The sequence below is a fragment of the Equus quagga genome, chromosome 1 (assembly GCF_021613505.1).
Source record: "Equus quagga isolate Etosha38 chromosome 1, UCLA_HA_Equagga_1.0, whole genome shotgun sequence".
NCBI classification, from domain to species: Eukaryota; Metazoa; Chordata; class Mammalia; order Perissodactyla; family Equidae; genus Equus; species Equus quagga.
In genome coordinates, this window is record NC_060267.1 from 45,477,660 (window position 1) to 45,498,929 (window position 21,270).

The following is a 21,270-nucleotide window of genomic DNA, read 5'->3' on the forward strand; positions in this document are numbered from 1 at the left end:
GTTTATAAGCTTTATTTTCCAGTAGTGTTATACCAATGTGATTTCTGAATATATTCTTTGTATTATGTCCACTAACTCTTTTAAATTAGTTAACTAGACTGGGTGCTCAAGGATCATTGTTAGTCTAATTTTCTCTGGAACAAACAGTTTATACATGCAGAATTCTCTTATGATGCATATGGTGACAGCAAGGATTCTATTTAATTTGGCCATCCTCATGTTTTTTCCTGTCCCTCAATAGTAGAATCTTTTTCATCTGGATACTGTACATTCTCTGTAAAAACAAATCCTCTAAAATGAACGCTTTCATGATCTTCTGTTAATCACCACTTATGAAAATATGATACCAACACAAATAAGTAAAGGGAAAGCACAAAAGTGTAGCGGATTTCTTCACAGTTCTTTTATTCTTTGTAGTTCTGTCAAGAAACAGATATCCTTGAATTCTCCAACCTCCTCTTCACTTACAAGCCTAATGTGCTAACCAGAGTAAGACAGAACTGGTTCAGGGATCAGAGAGAGGAAGGATGTGTGAATTTTGTATGATGCTTTTTCTTTTCATGCTCATTAAAGTCAGAATTTTTTTCTACTGCCTGTAGTTTCAATCTGATTAATGATGGATGTGGTTTTAGAAATTTTCCCATAATAAATTACATGGCAAGAGAATGTTTTTGAGAGGATCCATGGCTTTTTATACTAAGATTTTACCTTACATCTGTCACATGATGTTCTTAGAATGTGGCATGATTCTTACGCTTTGAGGTTGGCTTGGTTTCATATGCAACTCCTAATTGTAGTTTCTTTTGCCCTGTTACTATAGTTCAACTTGTTTAACGTTCTTTTTATTTTATGTACCTTTTCTATCCAACTCTCCTTTAATTTATTTATTTATTATTTATTTATTTATTTATTTTTTATTAATGTTATGATAGATTGCAACCTTGTGAGATTTCAGTTGTACATTATTGTTAGTCATGTTGTGGGTACACCACTTCCCCCTTTGTGCCCTCCCCCCATCCCCCCTTTTCCCTGGTAACCACGGATCAGATCTCCTTGTCAATATATTAACTTCCACCTATGAGTGGAGTCATATAGAGTTCGTCTTTCTCTGACTGGCTTATTTCGCTTAACATGATACCCTCGAGGTCCATCCGCGTTGCTGTGAATGGGCCAATTTTGTCTTTTTTTATGGCTGAGTAGTATTCCATTGTGTATATATACCATATCTTCTTTATCCAATCATCAGTTTCTGGGCATGTAGGTTGGTTCCACGTCTTGGCTATTGTAAATAATGCTGCGATCATCTCCTTTAATTTTTACACTAATTTTTTTGTTACTCTCTTGGCTGGTTTTTTGGGTATAGAAGGAAAAACAGTAAGGTGAGGATGCTCATTTCATCCTTACCTGAACTCATGTTGCCCTCTAAACTCTGTTTTCTGTATTTTTGTTGAATGACACCAATATGGACTCATTCACATTTGCCAAATCTTGGGAGACATCCTAGTCTATCCTTTATCTTTCTTCTCTCACGTTGATCCATCCCTCAACTTTTCTCTTCACCAGTTCTCAGTTGGAATATTTCAGGAATTTTGTGCCTTATTTTTCTTTGTCTAATTTCTTATCCCTCTAGCCAGTCAGTCAGTTTTATCACCAGAGATTTAGTAAAAGGATAATCTTACTGGTTTACTTATCTGCTTGCAGTCTTAATTAACTTCTCATCAACTATAGGCTATGCAGTCCAAGCTTCTTAGCAGAGCAAAATAGTCTCCTTCTGTGGGACTTCTTTTGTTGCCAGGTGTCCCCCACAATACACTATATAGAGCAGCTCTACTGATCTTCTTGCTCTTTCTTGAATCTCTCGTGACTTCTGATGTCCTTTGCATGTGCTATGTCTTGTTTCTGGAATGCTGTTTCCTATTTTGGCAACTACCTAACTAAAAGTATTAACTTTCTCTGGTAAGCTTTGGTTGAAAACTCTTAGATTTACTGGCTCTTTTGGATATCACTTCCCTGTACTCTCATAGTACCCTGTGCATACCTCTCTTGATACATTTATCACTCCTTGCTTAGATTGCAAGTTTCATAGGGGCAGTAGTTCGCCTTGCTTATTTTTGTATTTCCCCGACAGGCATGATGCTTAGCTCCTAATAGGTGCTCAGCACATTTTAAAAAATTGAATAATATCTTGGTAACTTATAAAATACTCTGTCTTTTTCTGCTTCCTATGCCTGTTTCCTTTTCTATATTAAGTTTGTAATGAGCTTTTAACTTAAATGTTAATCAAATAACAAATGGAAATATTTAGTATTCATAGATGAAACTTATTACTTAAATTTTATTTTATTCTTAAATTTTATTTCTTTTAAAGATTGGCACCTGAGCTAACATCTGTTGCCAATCTTTTCTTTTTCCTTCTTCTTCTCCCCAAATCCCCCCAGTACATAGTTGTATATTCTAGTTGTGAGTGCCTCTGGTTGTGCTGCGAGGGACACCGCCTCAGCATGGCCTGATGAATGGTGCCATGTCCATGCCTGGGATCCGAATGAGCGAAACCCTGGGCTGCTGAAGCAGAGTGCGTGAACTTAACCACTTGGCCATGGGGCTGGCCCCTATTACTTAAATTTTAAATACTTGAACGAGGAAACATCAGTAAGGTTCATTTAAAAATTCTAAATTTTCCTCAAATTCTCATCTGACGAATGTCTCGGTTTCGTTTGTTGTAGTTGAAGCCTTTATCTGAGTGTCATCCTTGAGGGTAACGTAACTTGATATATATTTTTTAGGGTTGAATAATGGAAGTTATTTATTAGCTTTGATAGACAGTGGCATGCAAATAATTTTATTTATTACTAAAATTCTTCTGCTGACCAATTCATTTGTAACAACTTTTTATTTCACCATAAACTAGATACCAAGTTCTTGTTTATAAGTTTAATGATTACTTAGACAAGGTTAGTGACAATTGTGAGACTTAACTGAATTATATTATAAAAAGAAGACAACAGCACTTTTTGCTGTATCCATCTTGATAATGTACAAATTGCTTATGATCAGCCCATATGAGTTCTTTATAATTTGTCTGCGAACTTTGCTAAGTACTATAGCACAGTTAGATATGCTACAGGAGCACATAGAAAGCAGTAATTCTGCTTTGTCTGGGCAAGCTGATAAGGGCTTCTACAGGAAAGAAGTCCCTTTGAATTGACTTTTAAAAATGGTCTCCTGTTTCTTATTTGTGTTTCAAGCAACTTTGAGGTATTTTTATGCAAAAAATCCGCATTTTTTTACGTTTATAGCTTGATGGGTTTTGATAAATGTGTGTACCTGCCATTTCCCAAAAAGACATTTTGATCACCTTACTCTGGAAAGTTACGTCAGCCCCTTTTAAGTTAGCCCCTACCCCTACCCCAGTAACTACTGATCTGATTTCTATCACTGTAGATTAGTTTTGCTGAATCTAGAATTTCATATAATGATGTCAGGTAGTGCATACCTTTTTCAGTCTGGCTTCTTTTGTTCAACATAATTTTAAAAATTCATCCTTGTGGTGAATATATGTATAGTTAAGTCTCTTGTATTGCTGAGTAGTATTCCATTCTATGAATATACCGGAGTTTGTCGATCATCCTATTGATGGACGTTTGTGTTGTTTCTGGTTTTTGGTTATTATAAGTAAATCTTATGTGAACTTGCATGTACAAATTGTTCTGTGGATATATATTTGTATTTGTCTTGAGTAAATACTTAAAAGTGGAAGTGCTGGTTTGTAGGGTTAAGTGTATGTTTAACTTTATAAGAAACTGCCAGATTGTTTTCCAAGGTGATTTATACTAGCAGTGTGTGAGAGCTCCAGTTGCTCCATCCTCACCAACACTTAGTATTATTGGTCTTTTTTTTTTGTAAGGAAGATTGGCCCTGAGCTAACAAATATTGACAATCTTTCTCTTTTTTGCTTGAGGAAGATTGCCCCTGAGCTAACATCTGTGCCAGTCTTTCTCTGTTTTGTATGAGGGATGCTGCCACAGCGTGGCTTGATGAGTGATGGTGTGTAGGTCCACACCCGGGATCGAAACTTGTGAACCCCCTGGGTTGCTGAAGCAGAGCACATGAACTTAACCACTACACTGCCAGGCCAGCCCCTTGTTGGTCTTTTTAATGTTAGCCTTTCTAGTGGTTGTGAAATGGTATCTCATTATCATTTTTAATTTGCATTTCCCTGATGATTAATGAGATTGAACATCTTTTTATGTGCCACTTGGACATTCATGTATCTTCTTTTGTGAAGTATCTAGTGATATCTTTTACCCGTTTTTAAAAATTAAAGTAGAATTTACATTGATTAAATTTATACTTTTTGGTGGGCAGTTCTGAATTTAGACAAATACAAACATTTGGGTAATCACCACCACAGTTAACATATAGGACAATTCCATGACCCCCCTCCACCCCCAATTCACTCTGGTCTTTTTTGTCATCAAGCCTTTCTCCTACCTGCAGCCCTAGGCAATCATGGAGCTGTTTTCTGACTGTATAGTTTTGTCTTTTCCAGAATGTCATCTAAATGGAATCATATGTCGTGTAGTGTTTTTAATCCAGCTTCTTTCTCTTACCACAAAGCATTTGAAATTTATACAGGTTCTTTTGTGTCAGTAGTTGTTTTTATTGCTGAGAGTATTCCATTCTACAAATGTGCCACGGTTTGTTTGTCCATTCATCATTTGAAGGACATTCACTAGTTTTTGACGATTATGAGTACTTCTGCTATAAACATTTCCATATAGATTTTTGTGTGAATATATATTTAATTTCTCTTGAGTAAATACCTAGGAGTGGGGTTACTGGATCTCAGATCATGGAAATGTTTAATGTAAGAAACTACCAAACTATTTTCCAAAGTGGGTGTGCCTTTTTGCATTAATACTAGCAGTCTACAAGAGTTTTAGTTGCTCTGCATCTTTGCTAGTACTTTGTGTTGCCGATTTTGTAAAGTTTAGCCATCCTGGTAGGTATGTAGTGATATCTCACTGTGGTTTTAGTTTGTGTTTCTCTGATGAATAATTATGTCAAATATCTTTTCATGTGCCTTTTGCCATTTGTATGTCTTTTGTTGATGTGTCCGTTCAGATATTTTGCCCAGTTTTTTTTTTTTTTTTGAGGAAGGTTAGCCCTGAACTAACATCTGCTGCCAATCCTCCTCTTTTTGCTGAGGAAGACAGTCCCTGAGCTAACATCCTTGCCCATCTTCCTCTACTTTCTATGTGGGACACCTACCGTAGCATGGCTTGCCAAGTGGTGCCATGTCTGCACCCAGGATCCGAACCGGCAAACCCTGGGCCGCCGCAATGGGACGTGCGCAGTTAACCACTGCACCACCGGGCCAGCCCTGCCCAATTTTTAATTGGATTGGCTGTCTTCCTTTTATTGAGTTTTAGGAGTTCTTCATAAACTGAAGATGGAAGTCTTTTCTCAAATATATATGTGTCCTAAACAGATTGAGTGCAGAAAGCTCAAATTTTGTTATTGGCAACAAATTGAAGTGACAAGTTCATTTGTTTCCAAGAAAGTATCTCTTGATGCCTAAGGTGATTAATAATCGTTTGTTAGTCATTTTTTTTTTAAGTAAAAACGATGTTCCATGAAGAAAACCAGCTAGCTCAGCTCACAACTTAGAGTTGGCCAAGTGCTTTTTCTTAAGACAGCCGTTACCTTTGGTATGGAGCAGAAGTACTTTATCTGTAGATCCCATTTTGTCAGACAGAATGTTAGATGTATAACCAAAGGTCGAGATGTAATGAAACTAATAAATTTTCTGCCTTACCAAAAACAGTGTTCATTGAGACCGACTTTTCTTTTGTGTATGGTGAAGAATGATTACAGTGACTACTAGTACACTTGGTCGCTACTGCCTGGATTTGTATTAAGGTGCCAGCAGTTTTACCCATCATTGCTTTTGGACCATTGGGCAAATGACAGAGTAGTTCAGGTAGTTGTGCAATTCAAAAAAGTTATACACCACTTTGAATATTTTGGCACTGCTTACGTTTATTGTTCTAAGCATTCACGGAGAAGATCTTTGATGACTAGTTGGTAGTGACACCTGATCAACAAGTGAAACAGTACATCCAGCCGTATCTTTGATTCATTCAGGTGTAAGACAACAGCACAGTCTCTCAGATAACATATTCACTTTTTGCATTTGCAGCTAAGTTTTTACTTTGGTGTGTTACTGTATCATTGGAAATTGGCAGTGCTATAATTTTTTTTATTGACTTTTCATCTAGGAGAAATTCAAAAGTTTTAACTGGAGAAGGCTTTAATAGCCTCTCAGTTGTTGTGTGTGCTTCTTTAGCTGGAAAGCTGTAATAAACATTGTTTGGCTTTTAACAAGGTCATTTTTACATTTAAATTTTGTGATTCCTTTTCTTTAAACTCTGAATGATTAGTCTCAAAATAATGCCCTAACTTAACTGGGATAATACTATTCACGATAAGATAACATGTATAAGCCAATGGAAAGATTGCTTTTGTAATATTTTGTTTCTTATTTACAAGTTCTGTTTCACTTAAGATCTTGGGGTAGATTTCTTCCCTTCCACAAGTCAGAGAACTCTCTCTGATAGTTCAGTTTCAGCTTTCTCAACATGTTTAAATATAGACAGTACAGTTATGGAATGAGAAAGTGAGTCTTCTGATCTCCTCTTTTTAAGCCATGATCCATTCTTAAATACAAGACAAATATAAGTAAGTTTTCTGTTATTTTAGTATACAATACTAGTAAATTCCAAGATAAAACAGTTTAAAGTGAAATTTAAAAATTAAGAAATACTGCAAAGCAAAACAGTGTATTTGCTTATTGGTGTGTTTCTACCTAGGCACAAGGAAGATTTCGGGATTTCAAAAATAATTTTTTAGATGACAGTGAGGTACAGAGATTATAGGAGGTATAATCAAAGCTAGCTAGTAAGAGCAAAAAGTACTGAGAACAAACTGAGTTTATCTCTGAGCATGTATATATTTATACCCAAAACCTGTTTTCCATGAGCCAACAGGGCGAAGTAATCATTACACCTTGTGTAGTCTCTGAAAATTCCAGAATGAGCATGAAAAAAGCTAAATATAGACATATATAAAACTTATCAATACTATGAAAACAGTTTTGACCCTGCAGATCCCCTGAAAGGATTCCTGGGATCTCCAGATGTCCTTGGCCCGCAATTTGAGAACAACTGCTGTAGGATGTGGTCCATATTCAATTTTTGATGGTGTCTCAGCTGAATGCCCTGGGTGTTGTTGAGGCCCTTTACTCTGGCTTGGCAGAGCATTTAAGACCACTCGTACTGCTTGACCTCTGGTACTTTGATTCTCAACCTGATAGCAGTTGTACTCTGATAATCCTTGAGCAACCTGTATATGCAGCCTGGTTCTTGGCCAAGGACTCATGGGGATCCCTGATGCCCCCCACTCAGTGTTACTCCCTCCTCTTTGGGGCCCTGCAAATTCCAGTTTTTTTTCCTGCTGCCCCAGACTGTCTCTGCCTCTTTAAGCTCAGTGGGACCACCATTCCTAACTTTGACTCCGTTTTCCACCCTTTGGTTAGAAAATGCTCACCGGGTTGAGTTGGGGTGATTGTGGAGCTCACCTAGTGAGTTTCTCTTACCTCACAGTTTCTAGTCTTCTGCTGCCTATTTTCCGTTCCTGGAACAGCTGCCTCATAGATTTTGTTTAATTTTATGATTATTGTGGAATAGCTAGCTCATAGACATTACTGTGTAATAGCTGCAACTTCCTGAATTAATTATTCATGGTAGTTATTAGCATTTTAAATTAGGATGGAGTAAAATAGTATGCAAAAACTAAGGGACAAGAAACTTCATGGTGTCCTTTGCAAAGAGCATGTAGTTACTCTGTTTAGGATCAACAAAGGCAGGTTGGCTGATACTCTCCTCTACTGGGTTGTTGGCAGAAGTCCATTAACTAATCACTGAGTTCCCCCTATAACTCTGAGTAGGCTTCACAGTCTTTATGAACAGAGTACTTCAACAAGTCACTAATGGCTGGTGATTAGTTGGAAAGAAACCTGTTTGTCAACTTGGGCCTGTAACCATGGGATTGAAGGTAGGGAACAATAGGAGGTGAAACTGAAAAGGTAGGCCAGGCCTGAAGAAAGGCCCTGACCCTTTATATAAATGAATATTTCTGTTATTTTTTTTCTACTACCATTGCTTTAATTGTCCCCTCATCCTTTTTCACCTGGAAAATTGAAATAGATCCCTAAATAGTATCTGTTTTTCTTCATTTAAATCCAATAAGCTGCCACCATGATCTATAGAAAATGTAAAAGTTTGACCAGGTCATCCCTCCCCCTAAATAATCCAGTGTATCAATGATTTCCCAACGCCTAAAAAATCAAGGTCAATCTCCTGAGTATGTATATAAAGCTCTGTGTGAGATTTGATCTCTTTCTTCTCCACCTGATCTCAAACCTTCCATTTCATGCGGTAATAATGTTGGAACACATGTAGTTCCTTTTATGCACAATTTGTGCCTCAATGTAATGTTTTATTCTGATTTCCTATAAAACCACCTGCTCCTCCTTCAAGGCTCAACTCAGATGTCGTCTCTGTGGGACTCACAGCCCTGCTTCTGTTACTTTCAGGGCACTGAGATTGTATTTACCTCTCTTTACCCCTTCCTATATTATTTGAAAACTGTCTATTCTGAAAACTCCTTAAATGCCAGGACCACACCTTGGGGGATGTTTGTCACGTAGGAGTCGCTTAGCGTTAGTTTAGCTGTATTGAACTGAACTGACGAAAATGAAGTAATGATTAACCAAAAAAATGTTTCTCCTGTGGAGAAAATTTGGCAAATATTAAAATGTGCAAGATCATGCAAAACCAAAACTGTGCAAAGCAATCCTAGTAATCAGTGGATAAATTACAGTTCTTTGGTGACCTTTAAAAATTTTTGCCAAAACATGAAGAATTATTACTATCTGATACAAATGTATAGGGAAATGAAAAAAATAGCAAAACTAATATTTATTTAGTATACCATAGTTTAATATATTAGAAATATTGAGAATTAAAGTGTTTTATTTCTTTGTAAAAAGTTATCAAGAGTAGTTTGAACAGTGTGCCGTCACCTTCTCATTGTATAACTTACCATAGGGAGCAAACATCTTTTCTATGCCTTGGTGAATTGTCGTGTTGCTTTTTATGCTTGGATCAAACTTTCAAAACATTTCATCCTTTGTGTTTTCACTGCTGTGAAATATCTTAGAGAGTTTGTTCAATGTTAAGTTTTTTTGCTCACATCACTGTGGGACGTGTTCATCCTTTTTGTTGCAACCACTTTCTTCATTGATGTTGATAAGCTGGCCTTCACTAAGTTCTCCTGGCTGCTGTCTATCTAGAGGCTCTTGAATGGTGGCAGTGTCAAAATTCCCACAGTCAGCGATTTCTTCTGTAACTCTCTGTTCAATTCAGATTTCACTTCCAGTATTACCAGTTTTCATTTTTTTGCTGCACTTGCATCTTTCTTTGCCAATTTCCTTTTGATAATCCATTTTTATAAAATGTTTCACTGGTTTATGAGTACAAGGAGGCAACGCAGATGCACACTTTGCTGTCTGTGTGTGAACTGAATAACAGATGAGCAGGGACCAGTGAGACTTTGAAAGAAGAATGTGATTGATTTCTGATCATCATGCACATCTGTCATTTACATGGTGATTTGTGGAGCTGGCAGTGAAATTTGTACTTTGTGCACTTACAGTTAATATACTGTGATAACTGAAATTTGACCATATTGAGAGGAGAATAATGAGAGCGTTTGTTATTTTACTAAACTATGGTAACTGAAGTTCACATATTGGAACTTTGCAGAGTGATGACTGCCTGTACAAAATTAAGAACAAGGTATTTTAAGGGGCCTGTAGAAGTGAGGGACCCTAAAGTTTGCTTAAGCTATATTTTTGGTAAATCAGCTTCTGAGTTGTTACGTACTATGTTTATTTAATGACTTAAGAATATTTGAGAAATGGTATATTTTGGTACAGTTAGAGTTTAAATTTTAATTTTAACTTTTGTACAAAGCTTCTAGATGATTTTGTTTGCTGTTTTTAGGTTATTCTTTGACCGTATAAGATTACTTCTCAACTGAGTACTTAACTTATGGAGATTATAGCTGATTGGGAAAGGATATATACAGATATTCAGCTTATCCTCCTACCCTATTTCCTATTCCTTGTAGAGATCCAAAACAGTGAAAGGACTTTCAGGCAAAAATGAAAAAATCTAGGCTAGCAGAAGCAACAAGTGTACATCAAACTGAAAAGCTTCTGCACAGCAAAAGAAACAATCCAAAAAATAAAAAGGCAGCCTACGGAATGAGAGAAGATTATTAAACAATATATCAGATAAGGATTAATACCCAAAATATATAAAGAACTCATATAATTTAGTAACAAAAACCCAAACAATTGGATAAAAAATGAGCAGAGGAACTAAATAGACATTTTTCAAAAGAAGGCATCCAGATGGCCAACAGGTGCATCTTTGAAGAGATATTGCACATCACTAATCATCAGGGAAATGCAAATGAAAAACCCCAATGAGATATCACCTCAGACCTGTTAGAATGGCTGTCATCAAGGAGACAAGAGGCAACACGTGTTGGTGAGGATGTGGAGATAAGGGAACCTTTGTACATTATTGGTGGACATGTAAAGTGGTTCAGCCACTAAAACTAGTATGGAGGTTCCTCAGAAAATTAAAAATAGAACTACTATATATGATCCTTTAATCCCACTTCTGGATATATTTTCAAAGGAAATGAAAATAGGATTTTGAAGAGAGAGTATGCACTACCATGTTCATTGCACCATTATTCACAATACCCAAGATAGGGACACAGTCTAAATGTCCTTCAATGGATGAATGGATAAAGAACACACACACACACACACACACACACACAGAGGAATATTATTCAGCTATGAGAAGCAGGAAATCCTGCCATTTGCCACAGCATCGATGAGGCATTATTCTAAGTGAGATGAGTCAGACAGAGAAAGACAAATACTGTATAATATCACTTAGATATGGAATCTAAAAAAGCCGAATTCATAAAATCAGAGAGTAGAATGTTGGGTCCCAGAGGCTGGAGGGTGGGGGAATTGGGATGTGTCGTTTAAGGGTACAAACTTGGAGCTGGTAGGTAAATAAGTCCTGGAGAGCTAATGTACAACATAGTAATTGTAGTCAATAATACTGTGTTATAAACTTCAAAGTTGCTAAGAGACTAGATCTTAATTGTTCCCACCACAGAAAAGAAATGATAACTGACGTGATAGAGGTGTTAGCTAACGCTGTGATGGTAATCATATTGCAGTATATAAGTATAGCAAACAACCATGTGTACACTTTAAACTTACAGGATGTTAAATGTCAATTATACTTCAATAAAAAATTTAGGCCAGGAATGCCTTGAATTTAGATTGCCTGATAAAAGAACAAATGGTACATGGGTTGATATTATGTCATTGAATGGTTGTTGCCTTTCTTTTAAAAACTCTTATGGTGAGAGATCTAATTTTCTTATCATATATTCATTCTCCAAAATCTGACTTTTTTAACTTTCTGAAATATATAAACCAGAAGTGAGCTATTAGTTAGAACATTGTTAAAATATTTACTGACAGAGTGACCTTTGGACAGCTGGCACTCAGATTTTGTAAATTAGCATGTGAGACTACATAATGAAATGCTACCTTCAAATTCACTGTGATCATTGGAAATCTCTAGTCACTTTCTCAGCCCACTTATTCTTCAAATGTATTCTTTCTTTTCTGCTAGCTGCTGTAGACAAGAACTCTGTTGTATAATCATTAGCCTCATTAAGAATGAGGGATTTATATGCCTCAGCAAAAGGAATACTTGACCAAATCAGAATGTGGAAAATTTATCTTTCATTTACTTCTCTTTTAAACCTATTTTAATCAAGAAAATACATAAAACATAAATGTATAAGTTAGAGGTAAGAAACAGTAAGCATTAAGCAAATAATCAGTTATAGTTGTAAATGCTACGAATATAAAGTACTCTGAGAGCTTTTAAGGGAACGTGCAATCTAACTCGGGATTTAAGGGAAAACTTCTTAGAGGAAATACTGTTTAAGCTGAACTCTGAAAGAGGAAGATAATATCTAGAGGGGAAGCCCTATAGTGCCAGAGAAGTATGGTGCCTGTTTGGGACTGGCATGTAATGAATAAGGTGAAGAGTGGCATAAATTGAAGCTGAAGAGATGGGTAGGAGCCAGATAGTATAGGGTTGAAGATTATATTAATGATTTTTCCCTTTATTCTAAAAGTGAGAAGCCATAAACAAGGGATTTCTGACATAATCAGACAACAACAACAATAACTAAAGTATATGTAGGGCTCTAAGTGCCTTACATGTGTTAACTGCTTTAATTCTCACAACAACCCCATGAAGTAGTTCTGTTTTTAATCTTCATGTTATAATTGAGGAACACGAGGGACAGAGAGGTGAAGTAAGTTGCTCAAGATCACATGTCTGGGAAGTGGCAGAGCTGAGCAGCCCAACTCTAGAATTTGTGCTCTAAATCACTGTGGTATGCTATGTCTTATAGTCTAACTTTTTCACACTTGAAGGTCTTGTAACCATAAATTATACAACTCACGATTGAACAGATACAACGAAAGGACAGTTCTCTGTACCGGTGATTTCCCAAATATGATATCCATACCACTAGACGGTATATGGTTGAACACTATTTTAATAGCTATGTATTTATTTTGATTTCTATTAATATTTACCTTCTTTTAAGGCATCATTTTCTATCTAGAGACCTAGAAATGGTTCTCAATTCCTACTCTTCCATCACCCCTCATAGCCAAGTCCTGTCAGTTTTTCCTTCCCAAATATCTGTTGACTCTGTCCTCTGACAATCTCCTTTTTGATTGGAATCTTTAATACATTTATATTTTATTGTTGTTATTTACTTAAGTGTAGTTATGTCTTTCATTTTGCTGTTTGTTTTCCTTATGTCTTGTCTTTTTGTTGTTCTGCTTCAACTTAACTTCTTCTTTTTTTATTTTTATTTTTTAAAGACTTTATTTTTTTCCTTTTTCTCCCCAAAGGCCCCCCAGTACATAGTGGTATATTCCCAGCTGTGGGTCCTTCCAGCTGTGGCATGTGGGACGCCGCCCCAGCATGACCCGACGAGCGGTGCCATGTCTGCGCCCAGGACCCGAACAGGCGAAACCCTGGGCCTCTGAAGTGGAGCGTGCAAACCCAAACACTCGGCCGTGGGACCTGCCCCGCTCCTTTTTTATTAAACAGATGTTTTCTAGTGTACCATTTTAATCCTTTTGTTGAATTTTTAACTATAATTTTTGAGATATTTTCTTAGTTTTTGTTGTAGGGATTATAATATCTATCTTAATCACAGTGAACTTTAATGCTAACTTAATTCCGGTATAATACAGAAACTTTGCCCCAATATTGGTCTATTTCCTTGCTTCTCTGTTTTGCTACTATTGTTGTATATTATGTTTCTGTATATTGTAAAACCACTAATACCATGTCATCAGAATTGCTTTAAGCCGTCTTACGGTTTTTTTGTTTGTTTTGCTTTAGTATTTAGTAAGGGTTTATTGTGCATATGAGAACAGTTCAGGAACTGGAAAGTCTTATTTTTTTTAAAGAAGATAAGGAACAACTGAGAAAAAATCTATAAGTTTTTTATATTAACCTATGTATTTAACACTTCTGGTACTCTTTATTTTGTTTTGTGGCTTTGAGTTAATTTCTGCCACAATTTCTTTGCCTTATTGTTGCTTCCCCTTTCCCTTTCTTAGTGCTGTTATTTTCATATATATTACACCTTTATATATTATAAGCCCAGTACTACAATTTTATTACTACTTTTTTGTGCAATTGTCTTTTTAATCCATTAAGAGAAGAAAAAAGGAAAAATATATATTTATACTGTCTCTTATGATTACCTAAATAATTATCTGTATGAATACTGTCTGCTTCTTCATGTGGATTGAAGTTCACATCTAATTTCACTTCTTTTCAGCCTGAAGAACTTCCTTTGGTATTTCTTGTAACGCAGATCTGCAAGCCACAAATTATCTCACTTTGTTTATCTGGGAATTTCCTTATTTCACCTTCTTTTTTTATTTATTTGAAGAAGAGTAGCTCTGAGCTAACATCCACTGCCAATCCTCCTCTTTTTGCTGAGGAAGACTGGCCCTGAGCTAACATCCATGCCCATATTCCTCTACTTTCTATGTGGGATGCCTACCACAGCATGGCTTGCCAAGCAGTGCTATGTCCATACCTGGGATCTGAACTGGCAAACCCCGGGCCACTGAAGTGCAACATGTGCACTTAACCGCTGCACTACCGGGCCAGCCCTCACTTTCATTTTTGAAGGATAGTTTAGTTTTGTAGAATTCTTGGTTGAATTTTTTTTCTTTCAGCGCTTTGTGTGTATCATCCCACTGCTTTCTGTCCTCCATTGTTCTGATGAGAAATCAGCTGTTAGTCAATTAGTCAAATTGGGGTGTCTTTGCATGTGATGAGTTGTTTTTCTTTTACTGGTTTCAAAATTTCTCTTTGTCTTTCAACATTTTGACTGTTGTGTATAGTTATGTATCTCTGTGTTTGTCATACTTGGAGTTTCTTAAGCTTCTTGGATGTATGGGTTCATTTTTTTTTTAATCAAATTTGGGAAGTTTTTGGTCATTATTTATTTGAGCTTTTTTCCTTCCCAACTTTTTCTCCTCTTCTCTGGTACTCCATTGTGTGTTTATTAGTAGAGTTAATGATGTCCCACATATCTCTCATGTTTCTTCTTTTTGCTTTCAGCTCTTCCTTTTGGATAATCCCTATTGCTCTATGTTCAAGTTTGCTGATTCTTCAGCTAGCACAGTGAGCCCTTTCATTTTATTTTTCATTTAGGCTTTTGTACTTTTCAACTCCGGAATTTCTTTCTTTCTTTCTTTTTTTTAATACTTAGTCGTTGATGAGTCATCCTCATCCATTCTTTTAATTCTTAAATGTTCTTTGCTCTAGTTCCTTTAACATATTTGTAATAGCAGCTTTGAAGTTCTTGTCTGCTAAGTTCATACACGGGTCAGACTTTCTTATGTCTTTGGATGTCTCATAATTTTTTGTTGAAAACTAGAAATGTTACATACTGTATTATAGCAAATATGGATTCTGACCTTTCCCTGGCTTGTTGCTATTGTTTTTGTTGTTTAATGACTTGCCTGGACTAACTTTTTGGAGTGTGTTTCCCTTCCAGCATGTTACTCCTGAAGTCACTACTCACAGTCTTTTTTCTTTTAAAAAATTTTTGTGCCCAGCTTTCTGGGGATTGCCCCTAGGTCACTATATCTTAGTGGTCTTCTAATGATTGATTACAGGTTGTTCCTAAATACCTCGAGCCAGTAAGTGCTTCACCATTTTTCTTTGAATCTATCTGTGGTTTGGGGAATATTTTCAAATTTTAGGAGTTTAAAGTTTGTCCCGCATTCAGCCAGAGACTAGTCTTCAAAGATCTTCTCTGGTATCTCTTGAGCAGGAGCAGCCTTGTGCATGCACACAACCTTTCTGACCACCAAGGATGAATATGCACTTAAGGCCCTCTTTGGCTGTCACTGTCCTAGGATCTTCATGTTAAATTTCTGCCTGGCCTGCCATTTTGTTGCCTGTCCCAACTAATATTGCTGGGATAATAGCCCTCTTTGATGGTTTGCTACTGAGAGCACTCTTATTTTTGACAATGTTCTTGGGCATAGATTTTTCTCTTACCTGCTCCAAATAAAGTCAGCCCCTCTTATGGGGGGTGTGGTGCTAATCTTTCTGGTCTGCCTTATCTGCTCAAGGCGGAATGTCTGAGCCACAAACCCAGCAGTGTGGATGGTGATGCAAGTAACCTCTAGCTGAAATACCACAATTCTTAGTGTGATTTAATAGATTTTCTTGAATAAATGCTTCTCACTTTTTTGTATGTCCTTTGATCAATTTTCAGAGACTTTAGTTATTTTTGACAATCTTTTCTTGTTTTTTTTTATTGGTTTTAGGGGAGAGAATTTGCTGAGCTCTTCACAGAGCCATTTTGGGAGCTCTGGCCTCTTTTTATTCTTTTTAACCTTCTTCCAGTCTGTTGTCACACTGCAGCCAGTGGGCACTCCCTAACCCCCGAAAACCCTCAAAGCCAGTCATTTCACCTTCAATCTTAAAAGTCTTCAAGTGCCTTTATGTTGATTACAGAATAAAAAACAAAAATTCTGACATGGTCTAAAATTGTGTGGCTATCCTTCCTATATAGTTTTATCTTGCATGAATCTGATCATTCTCTTGCCCCTCATTCTGGACAATATCTAGTCACTAACTAGCCTCAATCTCTGGAGCGCTTTGCCTGTTATTCCTTATGAATCAAGGCTCTGACTTGTGGCATAAGCATTGACTATGGAATCTAAGGGATGTGAGTTTGCATTTCTCTTTTAGCTATATGACTTTGAGTAATGTGCTAACTTTTATGAGTTTCTTCTGAAATAGGGTGATGGACAAATAATGTTTCATAATGTGCCTGTTAGGCTTGAGATAATGTATGTAAAGCCATTAGCACAGTGCTTTGTATCTAGGAAGCAGAGTCACGTGTCACTTAATAACTGGGGTACTTTCTGAGAAATGCGTCGTTACGCTATTTTTTTGTTGTGTGAACATCATAGAGTGTCCTCACACAAATCTAGATGGTATAGCCTACTACATAGATAGGCTGTATGGTACTGATCTTATGGGACCACTGTTGTATATGTGCTGTCATTGACTGAAATGTCATTATGCAGCACATGACTGTCTCTTAGTTCCCCACCTGATATTCTCTTTCCATCATATTTTTGAGTAAGCAGTTAATATGAAATATCTTTATGCACAAGTAGAATCATTACAGCTGCATCATTCCATTAGTTTTCTGAGTAAAGTTTATATCTGAATTTCACTTGCGTTTCAACACATTTACTGAATACCTCCTAACTAGTTTGTAGCCCTCACTAACTTTTTAAAAATGTGCTTTTAGTTGAAATATAGCACATTAAGAGTATTGCCTTTAAATCAAGAAAAGTTTCTTTTTCCCTCTGGAATGAGACTATTAAGACTTTCCATTTTTTTTATTTTGAGAAAATTTCAAACTTGTAGAATAGAAGCAAAAATAGTACAATGAAGTCCTGTACACTTCAACCACAAAACAATTGATTGTTTTAGGAAATTTAACATTAGTACATTTCTGTTAAATAATTTGGCAGTCTGGCAAATATTGGCAGGTTTTCCAATAATGTCTTTATAGCATTTTTCCAAACTGATGATTCTAGAATCATGCATTTTATGTAGTTATCCTGTCTCTTTATTCTCATATAATCTAGATCACTTCCTTAACCTTTCTTTGACTTTTATGACAGATATTGTCAAAGGCCAGTTGTTTTCTAGAATGTTCCTCAATTTGGTTCTATTTCCTCATAATTTTGTTCAGGTTATGCTTTTTTTTGGGCAGGCATTCTCTATAGGAGGATCTACATAAAAGATGTATGTCCTTTCCAGTGCATCACATATGTGATGCCCATTTGTTCCCTTATTGACGATGTTAACTTAGATGATGTGGTTAAGGTGGTGTCCACCAAGTTTATTTCCTCTACAGTTATCATTTCTCCCTCTGTCATTAATAAGTAATTTATAGGGAAATAAGTTGAGACAGTGTAAATATCCTGTTTTCTGTTTTCCAATAAATGTTGATTAAATGGTTTTTGCATCTGTGATAATGCTTGCCTGAATCTTTTATTACCATGTTGGTGGCAAAAAGGTAGATCATTAAAAGTTTTTAACAATTTCTAGGGGTTTCAGTTTTAGTGTTCTGAGAGAGCTTTTACTATTAGTGATAGTTATAAAATACTTGGCTATTAATCTGCTTATGTCATGGGTTATTGTTTATATGATTTTTAGGTTCATGTACTGGACAGACTGGGGAGAAGTACCAAAGATAGAACGTGCTGGAATGGATGGTTCAAGTCGCTTCATTATAATAAACACTGAAATTTACTGGCCAAATGGACTAACTTTGGATTATGAGGAACGGAAGCTTTATTGGGCAGATGCAAAACTTAATTTCATCCACAAATCAAATCTGGATGGAACAAATCGGTAAGATTGCCTTATAAATTTATAAACTACATGATGTCTTGACATAATAATCAAATTATAAAGCCTAATTTTATTAGGAAGAATTAGTGTATTTTTGGCTAAATATCACAGAGGAAGAAGAATAGACTTTTAGTTTGCTCTTAAAAGAGGTAACTACATTTCTCATCTATCTTGGTAGCATTTAGAATTTATGGATTTGTATTTTCTCCTTCTTTACTCTGAGTTAATATATTACTTCAGCGATTCTTAACCAGAGATAGTACTTCTGCTCTCTCCCAGAGTGTGTGGAAATGTGTGGAGAATTTTGGTTAACATAAGGACTAGAGTGCTACTGGCACTTTAGCTCCTGTAGGGTCAGGGATACTAAACATTCTGCAATGTGCTGGATGCCCAATAGAACAAAGAGTCATTCTACTCAGAATTGGTCATAGAGCCACTCGGTGCTGCTCGTGGAAGCTCATTTGATAAATCTCTAGACTAGGACAGGGTTGTCCAACTTTTTCTGTAAAGGACCAGACAGTAAATATTTTAGACTTTGTGGGCCGTATGATCCCTCTTGCAACTACTTACCTCTGCTGTTGTGGCGTGAAAGCAGCTATAGATAACACGTAAGGGAATGGCATGGCTGTGTTCCAGTAAAACTTTATTTATAAAACATAGTGAGCTGGTGAGCTGTAGTTTGCTGACCACTGGAGTAGGAGAAGACCTACTGCATGTATGCTACACCCCAGTATTCAAGGAAGACATAGTTATAATATGTAAAAATGGAATTTCTACCCAGATCATAGTCATGTATAGAGATATTTTTTAGTTACTTGACTGTTTCTTAAATGAGCAAGTTGGTTGTTCTCTTAGAAACACGAAAACTGGCCCCAAATTATGTATTTTTAAATTGGGATGTTACCATTATTTTCTGCAAACCAGATGGCCTCTAGTAGTTCTAGAAAGGAGATAAGACCACAGCTCTGGGTATTTGAGGCATAGATTCCAAAGCATCACTTTGGAGAAAGGGATCCTGGCACGGTGGCTTCGAGTGGCCCCTCAGTGAAGCTTTCCTCCTCGCCTCCCAACTCCACGGCATGCGACTCCTGCAGATCAGGTGCCACCTGCATCTCTGGGCACAACTTCTGGGTTCTGTGCCCACCTCGGAAGCCTCCCAGTTGCCCCGAGCAGTGGACTGAGCCTCCAGCTGATGCCTGCAAACCCATCACATTCCCAGGTTCATATCTTTAGACAGTTTGTATTTACGTTCTTGTGTTTGAATGATTATTTGGGTTTTTAGTGGTCTCATTCTAAGACCCCCCTAGAAACAGAGACCCTTAGGTAGTTGAAGGAATTTTTCAAAGTGTGAACAGTATAAGTTACCTGAACTGTGAATAAGGAAGCATTTAGAAGTATTGAAAACTGGGAAAGCTTTAAAGAACTTATTCAGATAAACTTTTTGTAATCATGGAGTTGGAGTATTTTTTGCCTTGTTTCAAAGAGTGAAATGACTTAATAACAAGAAGGTTTAAAAACAGCTAGAGGGGCCGGCCCTGTGGCTGAGTGGTTAAGTTTGCGCGCTCTGCTTTGGTGGCCCAGGGGTTCGCCAGTTCGGATCCTGGGTGCCGACATCGTGTGGCTCATTAGGCCATGCTGAGGCAGCATCCCACATGCCACAACTAGAAGGACCAACAACTAAAAAAAAAAAAAAAAATACAGCTATGTACCAGGGGGCTTTGGGCAGAAAAAGGAAAAATAAAATCTTTAAAAACAACTAGAAATAAGTGTCACAAAAGGTAATAAGTATATGATGAATATAAAGGCATAACTACTGTGTTTGAACTTCAGATTTGGCTTTGAGAGGGATGTTAGGAAGTGAATATGATCATGTCATAGTTAAAAAACCCCACAAAACTCCCTTGGAATACCCACACAAAAACCAGTGAAACTAGATAGCAAATCCACAAACATATCATAAAACTGTCAGGCATCCAGAAATGAATGCAGGTCAGGGCAGACCACTAACAGCCAGAAGACCTCCATTGTATTACTATTTATGCAAAAGTAAGCAGAGAGAGTGAATGGGTTGTCTCATAGAATGTAAAAGCAGGAGACCTTCAAAATAGCCTCAGCTACTTACTAGACAGTGTGGTGGACTATATTAAGAGCAGCAGCTGAAATGAGAGGGTGAGGGCTTGCTTGCTGCAATATCAGGTGAGTCCACTGTGTGAAGACAGAAGAGGATACAGCAGTCCAGCTGCACAGAGTTCTTGGAATGGTCCTGCTAAGGTGCTCTACCAGGACAGGGCGCCACACTGAATAGAAACAAAATTGAATAGAATAGTAACATCAAAATTGAGCAGAATAGGTAAAATTGAGATGAACAAAAGGGGAAGGAAAGAGAAGGTTCAGATAAGGATGATGAGAGGAACAGCTGGGACATCTCAGAAAGCAAGCTACCATAGTTTTTAACATTACATGACGACAACAACAGGAGGGTGATTTCTGTAACATTAGAAAAAACTAACTTGAATACCACCTTCTTCTAGAAGTTCAGGAAAACTAATTTCACATAAACATGGGAAACATCAAAGTATCAGTAAAATCTCATTTAAGTTTTTTTAATAAAGAATGTCTTGGGGCTGGCCCCATGGCGGAGTGGTTAAGTTCGCGCACTCCGCTGCAGGCGGCCCAGTGTTTCATCAGTTCGAATCCTGGGCGCGGACATGGCACTGCTCATCAAACCATGCTGAGGCAGCATCCCACATGCCACAACTAGAAGGACCCACAACTAAGAATATACAACAATGTACTGGGGGGCTTTGGGGGGAAAAAGGAAAAAAATTAAAAAAAAAAATCTTACATGTATCACAGTATTTTAAGCTGATCAATTTGAATGCATACTTAAGCTCTGCGTTTTTACTCCCCCACACACATTTAACGTTTCTGATGTCACAGTTTACATCTTTTTACCTTGTGTACTCATTAGCACACTATTGTAGTTATAGTTATTTTTACTGTTACTGCTTTTGTCTTTTAACCTTCACGTTAG

General features: G+C 37.0%; 1 protein-coding gene across 1 annotated transcript in view; it reads left to right on the top strand.

Annotated features, from left to right (window-relative positions):
* Positions 1–21,270, top strand: part of LRP6 (LDL receptor related protein 6) — a 173,357-nt gene that overhangs the window by 62,818 nt on the left and 89,269 nt on the right. The window contains exon 3 of the mRNA XM_046660441.1: positions 18,039–18,236. Coding sequence (XP_046516397.1) covers positions 18,039–18,236 — 198 coding nt within the window. The remainder of the gene's footprint in view (positions 1–18,038; positions 18,237–21,270) is intronic.